General features: G+C 49.4%; 1 protein-coding gene across 1 annotated transcript in view; it reads left to right on the top strand.

Moving 5' to 3' along the window:
• The window catches only part of LOC121837038 (tachykinin-like peptides receptor 99D), a 28844-nt gene extending 22396 nt beyond the window's left edge, over window positions 1-6448 (top strand). Inside the window, exon 2 of the mRNA XM_042292357.1 lies at window positions 4932-6448. Coding sequence (XP_042148291.1) covers window positions 6035-6448 — 414 coding nt within the window. The 5' untranslated portion in view covers window positions 4932-6034. The remainder of the gene's footprint in view (window positions 1-4931) is intronic.
• Window positions 6449-10598: the final 4150 nt, after the last annotated feature.

Below are 10598 nucleotides of genomic sequence, written 5' to 3' on the forward strand. Positions count from 1 at the left end.
AGTCTCCGCGGCCGAGAGCGAGGATGCTCCTGCCCCGTCGAGAGTGACGAAAACCCCGCGCAAGCGCCTCCGAAAGGAGGGAGCTTCGAATAACCCCAAAATGGACACCACCGAGGAAAGCTCTTCGGCGTCGATAAACGACACTTCAGCCGAAGACTAGGATAACACCGACGGCAATCCGAACCCGTGAATTGACGTGGGTAGAAAACAACCGCCATTAGGACGAGAAAGTGCCGCCTCTTTTCCGCCGAGACGCTCCACGCTCATCGTCACAATCCGACCGCGAACGAAATTCAACACCGACAGCATTCCGAGAAGAATGATCGCTGCTCGACTTCTCAGAGCTTTGGGCCCCGGTGTCAGGCTAGACCTGTGTGAACGAACACGTTGTCGGTGTCCGTGCACGAGCCAAGACACCTCGAAAGTCTCCTAGTTATAACCTTATTCCAATCAACAGATGAAACGGTGGAAGTGCATCCGTACCAAACACCCACGCGCGGAATGGTACACGGAGTCATCTACAAAGTCGATCCCGACGAATCGGCCGAGATGCTGACGAGCAGCATTAGCTCCGAAACCCACAGTGCTTTAAGCAAGACCCATGGGAAGAAGCGGGACTTGCCTCATCCCCTTCAAGGGGGACAAAATTCCCTAACATGTGCAATATCACGCGGCCATAACAAGAGTCACTCCACACTGTCCAGCAGCGGTCGTCTGCAACAGGTGTCACGGCCTCGGCCACAAAGCCGATATCTGTACACAAACGGAGCGATGTGAGCACTGCGGAGAAGTCACTAAAGAAGGTCACACATGCACCAAGCGCATTTGCCGCAACTGCAACTCCGATGAACACGTCGCCACAGACCCCGGCTGTTCGGCGAAAACGGAGATCGATAGAGGACTGCAGTCGCGCATCAAGCCGAAGAAAACGCGCCCTCCAACCTGCAGCAACCGCCGACCAAGCGATAAAGAGGTCGTCGTCGAGCCCGATGCACTCAAACTCTCCAACCGCTTCGCACCACTGCTCTCACGAAACCGCAGTCGTTTCAAGTCGAGATCCTGGTCATGCGGGCACTCCGCGTGAGGAAGGTCCTTATCCCGCAGAGTCAGGCGCGATGCATCGAGGACCCGGAGACGTCAATCACCCGACCAGAGGTCACCTTCACTACCGCCGCAGGGGGTCCTGAAGAACCCAGGCAAGCCGTCCCACGCACAAGCCATGCGTCGGAAGCATGGACATCACAGAGATCTTTTCCAGCAAGAACTGAGAAACTGGAGCGAAGAGCTCGAACAACTCAAGGAAGAGGAACAACTTCGAGCAGCCGAAGCATCCGCGAGGTGATAAAGAGTCGCTAAACTCAAGAAGAAACTGAAGGACCACGAACCAGTATGGCTTGACAGGGTGTCTCACACCCGCGCGCCTCTCACTGGAGAACCCGCACCTGCCGCAGCTGTGAGTGCAATGCGGGAGACCCAATCCTCAACTGCCCCCCTTGGTGCAGAACGAAGCTACGCCGACACTGGAACCGCCGCCGACGCCACAGGCGCCACCTAATATTGACGTCTCCAAACTCGCAGAAAACATGGCATGCGTGATGCAAGTTATTCAGGACTTGCAAGCGCAATAATTCAGTCTTATGGCACAGTTAGCGCAGCTAACTCAGGCGAATATGACTCAGGCCTTCACAAGAAGGTCTTCCAGACGCTAGCCTCAGACCGTGTTCGCCTTAAGGACGTTGCACTGGAGAGTGGCGCAGACGAAGATTGTGCACCATAATAATAATAATGTCTTTATTGCACGAAGAAAATATGCATCATTACAAACAGGTACGCAAAAGCACATGAGTGCTTGTGCAGACCTGTTTGTAAGTAAGTACTATAAAGTTGCGTTGAAAACAGTATGACGTGTGTTGAAAACGGTATGACGTGTGTTCATGTGAATGTATTATTACTTTTGACTTGGATTGTACCCGAGTGATATGTGTATTTATATTACTTCTAGCGCTAACATTTTAGACTTTGTCCTATCATTGTCTAAATGCTGTTGAATTTTTTTTTCTTATTTTTTTTTTTACGTGTTTTTTTTTTTATTATTTCCCTCTGCTGCTGAACGATGTACACGGCTGGTGGAGCCTTGTCAGGCGGCGTTAGATCGCCTTTTGCCCCACCAGCCAAGACTACTGAGTCTGAATAAAGTTTATTATTAAACAATGCAAACGTTAGTAAACTTCTAAATCAAGAATGCGAGCGAGACGATCTAATCTAATCTAATCATTTTAACTCTGGAAAGTGCAGATAGAAGGGGCAGTTTCACACGATTCGGGTTATGTTGTCCCTTTTTGTTATCATTCTTCAGGCTTAAAATTTCTACGGAGTATGACATTCTACGTATTTGCTCTTATACGTACTATCGGGGAAAAATGAAATGCGAACAGAGGAGCGCGTGGCTTGCGGTACAGGCTGCGCCGCCTGGAAGTGAGCCTCGGAGCGAGGGTGCGTGGCCTACTTTGACGTGTTCATGCCTCTCCCTCTGCGCCCCCCAAGCTTCAGCAGTGCGCCTCTTAGTGCGCTGAAAGCTATCACCGCTATCTTTGCTGGCTCAGCGCGTGCGGTTCAAAGAAGCTGGCCGCACTCGCCGAGCACGCAAAGATAGCGGTGACAGCTTTCAGCGCACTGAGAGGCGCACTGCCGAAGCGGGGGGAGCGCCAATCGAGGAGCGTGAACACATCGAAGTAGGCCACGCACCCTCGCCCCTAGGTTCACTTCCAGGCGGCGCAGCCTGTACCGCGAGCCATGCGCTCTTCTGTTCGCATTTCATTTTTCCCCGATAGTACAGTAGTGCTATTCTGAGTATATAGTAGATATTAACATTTTAGAATAGGTTTATTCGACATGCTCAGTAACATGAATGTATTCTCACGTCTTTTTTTTTTTTGTATATATTAAAATAAGGAGTGTGAATACCGTTACTACATCTGCGGTTCGGAACACGTGCATTTAAGAACTCCTATACGAATGTCATTTGTTTCTTTTCTAGTATGCTAAGATATCTAGAGAATAAATTTGTAAAGACTAGAACGATGACAGTCCGTGATATTAGATGTCTACCACCCGGCTGCGATATATCTGGTACAGCCCCACTTAGCTTCCTTTCTTTTATTTATTTTGCAACAGCAGAAGTTATAAGGCCCTGCTAAGTAGTTCCTTAGTATACTGTCGAAATATGAAAACAAAGCTAAGACTAAACGGCGTTTTCGGGTTATAACTATGATTTCTTGTTTGCGAAGTTTATTTCTCACGAAAATGGGGAGGTGTTTTTTAGAGTTTATTTTAGCTGGAAAAACGAGGTTTATGAGAGTTTACTTTTGATAGATTTTCAATTATCTAATATTTAGTGTTCAGTTTTGCGGTGGTGGCAATTTAAAAAAAAAAAGATATGCGGACAAAAACGTACCCCAAATTCATGCGAACTTACCTGTATGGAGTAATAGTTACGCAACAGCATTTGCCAGTGGCGACCTTGCTATTGGCTATACACACTATCCCACGACAAATATAGCAGAGAAGTGTTGCTTCAATAGCAATGGATACTCTGAAATAACCGAACTCTTCAACGTTGTCGCTGGGATGCATGTAATCTTCACCTTCCATCCCCCTTCAATTAAATCTACGAGTTCATAGCTTTCGTTGTTATTAAAACACTACGTCTTCTCCCCCCAAGGAGCATAAACGCTATGGTCAAAACTGGACATAAAAAAAAGTGAAAGCCGTTTACAACTCCCTGTAACACCGAATTAGAGCGCAGCTCTTGAGGAGGAGGAGGAGGGAAGGGTAGTGGGGGGGGTGAAGTGACCTGAGGGGGGGGGGTCACGTGACCTGGGGGTCACATGACGATGCCGATGATGTCATCAGTGACGTCACTGATGACATCATCAGTGACGATGACGATGCGGACTCCGATGACATCATCAGCGATGATGACGATGACGATGCGGATGTCGGTGACCCCCAAGTGACGTCACTGATGGCGTCATCCGTGATGATGACGATGACTATGCAGATGCCAGTGATGTCATCAGTGACGTTACTGATGACGTCATCCGTGATGATGACGACGACGATGCGGATGCCGGTGACGTCAGCAGTGACGTCACTGATGACGTCATCAGCGATGATGACGATGACGATGCGGATGCCGGTGAGGTAATCAGTGACGTCACTGATGACGTCATCAGTGATGATGACTATGCGGATGCCGGTGACGTCATCAGTGATGATGACGTCATCGGGGAGGTCACATGACCCCGGGGGTGGTCACGTGACTTCGGGGGGTGTCACGCGACTTCGGGGGGGGGGGGCACGTGACCTCGAGGGTCACGTGACTTTGGGGGTCACGTAACCTTGGGGGTCACGTGACCTTGCGGTGACCGTGGGGGTCACGTGACCTTGGGATGACCTTGGGGGTGGCGTGACCTTGGGGTGACCTTGGTTACGCCGACGGCGACGGTGACGCCGACGCCGCTCAAGCCGGGAACGGGCCCCTAAGAGCTGCGCTCTAAAAAAAAAGCTTTTGTCATGACTTAGAGGTACCATGAAACGTTGTGCTGAGCGAACCTTGACGACCTTAAAGCAAAAGGCAAACTACTTTTTGTCAGCAGTCCGAGATTTCGATGGAAACTGAATTGGCCTCCCCTCGGGACCACTAACCGAGTGCTCTTATCAAACTTACTTTAAAAAAAGACGTCGCTTTAGGTTGTTTTCTTTTTTTTTTTTGCGTTGCGGGTTCGAAATTTTGAAGTTTTTTCGATAAATTTTAATGAACAGAAATTTTACCGGAGAGTGTTTTTCAGGTATTTTTGTTCTGATTTATCCGAAGACACTGAGCCATAGTTATTTATAACCTTGCAACTATTTTTTCTTCCTTATCGCAGATGCAGGAGTGCCTTCCGATCCTCTGCCGAAAGCATCCAGAACAACTTGAACACCGCCGAGAGCGTCGAGGCAAGTGCACTCTTAAGAGCACCCCGGCTCTGAACTTGGTGTGCACCCACTGAGCAAGCCCCCTCGAGGCCGACAGGACATCCGAGACGCGTCACCAGATTGCGAGCTTTCGCCCCCGCCGCCTCTCCTGCCGGTTAATAGGACCACGACGCCGGCCGGAAGTCGGCGAAGCGGCCAGATTATTGTCCGCTTCCCGTCGAGATCGCTACCAGTCTTGGTCGGGAGCCGACGTCGGCGGCGGCGACTTCAGCCCGGACGACCGAGCACGACTCGAGCGCCCCTCGCTGCGACGCGGGAGCCCCACGACGCCGAAACCTCCATGTCGTCCCCAATCAGGGATCTCAAACCCGGTGCACGGACTTGCGACTCGAAGTCCTGGCTCCTTTGGGACTGATCATCCGCGTGTTGCCCGTGGAGACGCCTCTCGACTTGGCGGTTCGCGGCTCACCTGGTCAGTGTCCCTCGGTAGATGTGTCGCGTTTACCGGTCATGCCGACTTGACTAGCCAGCGCTCGTGTTCTTGTGCGTCTCTATTTCTGTTGACGTCTTTGTCTACGCCTCCAGAGCTTGAAGAGCGGCCTCTTCGACAGGAGCACCTGAATGTGATACAACAAAATAGTAGTATTTCTATCTTCCTCTTTTCCCAGTTTTAGACGTTCCGGCGACGCTCGACGAAGCTTGCTCTTGATATTTATGTCATATTTTTGAGGGCTCAAGCCTCGTTGGTGTCACAAAGCCTAGCCACGTCGAGCTCTGCTGAGAATTAGGTCATCAGCGATCGTGGCTGTGGCTCCATCCTTTTAAGCGATCCTCCGTTTGTAGCAAAGAGAGGTGTTTGTACCTCGGACCAAATTGGAAGACCTCCGCGACTAGTCATCGTCTTCAGCGGTTCGGGATTTTGTGACCAGCAACGGCCAACAAGTTGGCCCCTCAGAGCGTGCTTCGTGTGGGCGGTTTGTGCAGTGCTCAAAAGTTTCGCTTTTCCAAGGACCCCTGTGGAAGCGAGACGGTCGTCATGTCGTGCTGAGTTGACATGGAGCTGAACGAGAGCGACCTGGGCAACGCCAGCGGCGACGCCGTGTCCCTGGTGAACCTGAGTTCGGAGGACATTATGACTGAGAATGTGTACATCATGCCCTGGTGGGGCCAGGCGGCCTGGACTCTGCTCTTCGGCTGCATGGTCATGGTGGCCACGGGCGGCAACCTGATCGTCATCTGGATTGTGCTGGCGCACAAGCGTATGCGCACTGTCACCAATTACTTCATCGTGAACCTCAGTCTGGCGGACACGATGGTGTCCACGCTGAACGTCATCTTCAACTTCATCTACATGCTGAACGGGAACTGGCCCTTCGGCACAGCCTTCTGCAAGGTGTCCAACTTTATCGCCATCGTGTCCGTGGCGGCCAGCGTCTTCACACTCATGGCCATCTGCATTGACAGGTGAGCTCTTCATGACTGTCGAGCTTTGAAAGCTTTGAAGGAGAAATGCGGGGGACAAGGAAAGTTGCATTTGTTTGCCACGCAGGCTCTAGCGAACGCTAGAAATTGAGAGAGAGAGAGAAAAAAGATGTGTGTTTATTAACACTAAGAGGTTAACCTGCATGACTGCTAATTTGCTACTTCGCCTAACTATTTTTTTTTTTCGAGAAGTATATTTACAGTTTACTAGCGCTGAATGACCTCGGTACTTCGGACGATGTAGCGCTTTTTGTAGTGCGCCAGACTGCATGAATTTGTAGTAGAATATCCAGGGAGAGTTTGATTATTTTTGCCAATGTGCGATACTAAGGAAAACTATGTTTTAACACTTCCAAGTAGTAATCTAGCAATGAGGTTCACTACCAAAACCAAGAAGCATTCGGTATATTTTGGCACGCCCAAGAAGCAATTCATCAAACGGGTTTTTGCTCTCGAAATTGGCTCGAATTTGCGCACAGGCGACATAGACTGGACAAATTATTAAGCGAAGCAAAAACTGTAATTCTTACTCGAAGTTGAAAATTACATAAATTTTAGAAGCAGAGGTCCTGAAATATACTCAGAATGATCTAATCTTCTCTACTTTAGTTGACGTTACAAAGTGTCCTAGCGTGATACCCTATATAACATATTGTCACGCGAATGACAATTGATGAGGCGATGAAAGCTGAAGCAAACTGAACGTTTATTGGGGCGGACTTGCGCCCAAAACAAAACAGACAAGGGCTAGCGTCGCAGGCGTCGATAGCGGCGAAACAGCAGGATCGAACGCTGGGGCGGGACTGCCTCCGGCTCGCAATGCGGAGCCTCTCTTATGTAGACGCGTGGTCGTCTGGAACAATCGGCGTAGAAGGTTCGCGTAGAACATTCTAACCTCGAATAAGCAACAGGGTTCTTGAAGTTACCGGAACGCGACATTAGAGAAACAACAAAAACGTGTATCCGCAGCCAAGCATCGAACCTCGGCTCATCGCGTGGGAAGCAATCACGATAACCGTTAGGCCGCGGGCGCGCTGCGTACCTGACCAGCTGCGCGCGCGGCATTATGATGCACGTTTACTTGTTCCTTATAATGGTTCCGGTCATCTTAGGTACGTTTTTGTAGGTCTTGGCGTTTTCTTGAACATTTACCTCAAAGTGCCGCTGCATTTTTTTTTATGTGTGCTGTGATTTCACACAATAGATAAAAATTAGGCCACACTTAAAATTTAAAAGGAAAGATTGTCAGACCCAATACGTTGAGATCTATTAATTGAGAGGGGGCGGGGTAGACTTTGCATGCATCTAGCGTAAAGCCGCGAGTGCACGTTGCTATAGAAAATTGTGATGGGACCGTAAAACGTCCCGGTATTATTACTATGAGCACACCTATACGTGTGAATAAGGACGCTTTATTAGATATATTTTAAACAACCTAATTTACACCAATGGATGCCAACCGGACCCAATTGCTACCTAACACTCGGATCCGCCAATGTGCAAAGCTTGTTTTTAAGCGCTTCACGAGCGGCGCAGACAACCCTCACCAGACTGTCCGGTTTTGTTGTGTCCAGTCTGAACGTGTCCGCCCAGTCTGGCAGGAGCCGCGTTACCTATTGTTGTTTCCTAGGTCGTTCTTGATGGCTCCCGAAACACTAAAAAAACAAAATTACTATAAACGAAAACGCCGAAGTTTCTTGTCGCCCATGCGCGCACAAGTGTATACTTATGTTCCCTCCAACGAATATAATACATGCTTAGAACCTGAGGCTATCGGGCGTAAAAAAAAAAGATTGCGAGATTAAACAAAAAAAGAAAAAAAAAACGATGCATCGTTGGCGATGCCGTTAGTAATCCCTCGCACGGTTGGGTGCCATGGAAACGCCTGCGGCAGGTGAAAAAGTCCCCGTCAGACAACCTGGGCCTTTGCGTGCTGGTCTTGATCGATCGGCGTGCACAAGCACGTGCCATCTGTCAATTTCCGACGGATTGTTTCCTCGATGGTTCGCGTGAAATACGCGCGCAGGGGTCGGTCCGCCATTTCGCGGCGGAAACGACGCCGTGCAGAGATAAAAGACGCGGACCGAAGCACAAGCCACGCGCCCTACATGCGATAGGCCTCTTGCGCTGAAGCTTTGAACAAACTGTGGTGCCTTCATTTTGGGTGGTACAAGCTCACTTGATTGAGCGTCGCACTACTTATGGCACGTTGGTTGAGCTTTTTGTCTTTCTGCGTGGTGTTGAAGAACGGAAAAACTCCTTTGGACGCCCTACATCCGATAGATTCAACGCCGTAAAACAATCAAAAGTGCCAAAATCATGCCACCACCGCTAGGGTACGCGCCTCTTATCTCTAGGTGGTGACGTCAGAACGTCTATGTCGCGCCGCTTTCCTTTTTTTTTTTTCATTTCTACTTGGGATTACATGAAACGGTGTCTCTTGGCTCACACTCTTAGCGTCTTATCTTTGACCTGTGCTTCGACGGCGTTCGAATTTTTGTGGTTTCTTTGTATTTTCCTCGTGACCTTGCGTTTCGCAACAGAGCTGGCGCGATTCTGCACGCGTGACAGTTTTAGACGCTCATGTTTGCACTACCATAGCTTCTTCAGTTCGACGACGGAGCCATAGAGTGCCCGGTCGCAGATTTTGAGCGCGACATCTGGAAGCACAGAGCATCAAAAAGACATTTCTCGGAGAACCTGGATGTCAGCACACAGCTTTTGCAGCGGCGAGGACCCGAAACACACTTGTTCGCTCGGGAGAACTGTGTTTCGACGTCTCGCCGCAGCGGGGCGCCAGTCACTTCACTCTCTTCTCATCCGTTGTCTGCCGCTCCAACTTTTTCATTCCGGCGGCCGCTTCTCGTGGCGATCTGCTAGGTTTTGTCAGTACATAGGAGACTATGGTACTACCCAAAACAAGTCCGTTTTCGTAGCGCCCCCTGGGCAAGGCAGGAAGCCCATTGCTGTACACGTCGAGCCTTCGCGTGCCGTCATAGAATACTAATTGTGTAGTGCGTATGTGCAGACAGCAGGAGGTTGGTCAGCCCAAATCAGCGTCTGGAGTCTCAGCCGCAAATGAGAAATTTTGTCAGTGCAGGACGACTGCGATGTTGGGGGTCTTTAACGTGCATCACGCACTACTGACTACGCGAGCGCACGGCAGTATACGACGGTCATTCGAATAAGGACGAACAGGGGTGGGGATCGAACCCAGGATGACGGGGTTCTGCAGCGCAAGCTTTCGCCGCACATGCTCCGAGCTGCAGTGCGTGTTAGCACGCTCGGCTACCGATCGCCTACTTGCTGTCATTTATGGGTTCATAATTGTTGACAAGTGACATGTAGCAACGCACTTATATCCGATTTATTTCGAACCGTAAATTATGGCGCTACTGATACACAATCACTAAGTTTTCTCACAATGTTCGCCGAAGACCTCACTCGAATAACTGTTGTAGGGAAAAAAGGAAATTGAACGTTGCGTGTGCTACACAGCGAAAAAAATGTTCATTCTTCAGCAGCTTCCTACATTTTTTTAAACTTTATCCAAGTTCACATGCATGTATGTTCTGTATAAAGTTTTATTTATATTAAAAAAAAAAAAAAACTTTGCCGTCCATTTTTTTATTATTATTATTGTAGCATTTTACGTTTTGAACCTCGAAAAGCGAACGTGCTTGGGCTGTTCGTTGGTGTGGCGTGGAGTCCTTTCGTGTGTATTCAATCTTGCCGCGAAAACAAAATTCCGGAATGCTTCGAACCCTCGCTTTCCCGATTATAATAACATCGTTTGCGTCTTGTTTGTTTACCGCTTTCCGCATCGATTTAAGAGAAAGGTTGTTTTCGCCCAGAGCTTGCAGCTTTCTTGCCCCGAATTTCGGCGTGTTTTACTAATCTCGAAGCGAAGCTCTCCCAGCCAAAATGCTCTAATTGCATTCGATCGAAACGAACGCGGAAAATTTTCTCCAACAGACCCCAGCATCGATATACTCCGTTTCGTCTTAAGATGGACCAGAGCGAACGATCCATCTGAACCATAATACAGCGCAACGAACGTACTCCATGAATACGGGGCCAGAGCACCGCTGCGTCCTTCGCAGGGATCACGTGGCACTTGCACGGCGTTGAATTGT

The sequence above is a fragment of the Ixodes scapularis genome, unplaced genomic scaffold, assembly GCF_016920785.2.
Source record: "Ixodes scapularis isolate PalLabHiFi unplaced genomic scaffold, ASM1692078v2 PGA_scaffold3__209_contigs__length_174095766, whole genome shotgun sequence".
NCBI classification, from domain to species: domain Eukaryota; kingdom Metazoa; phylum Arthropoda; class Arachnida; order Ixodida; family Ixodidae; genus Ixodes; species Ixodes scapularis.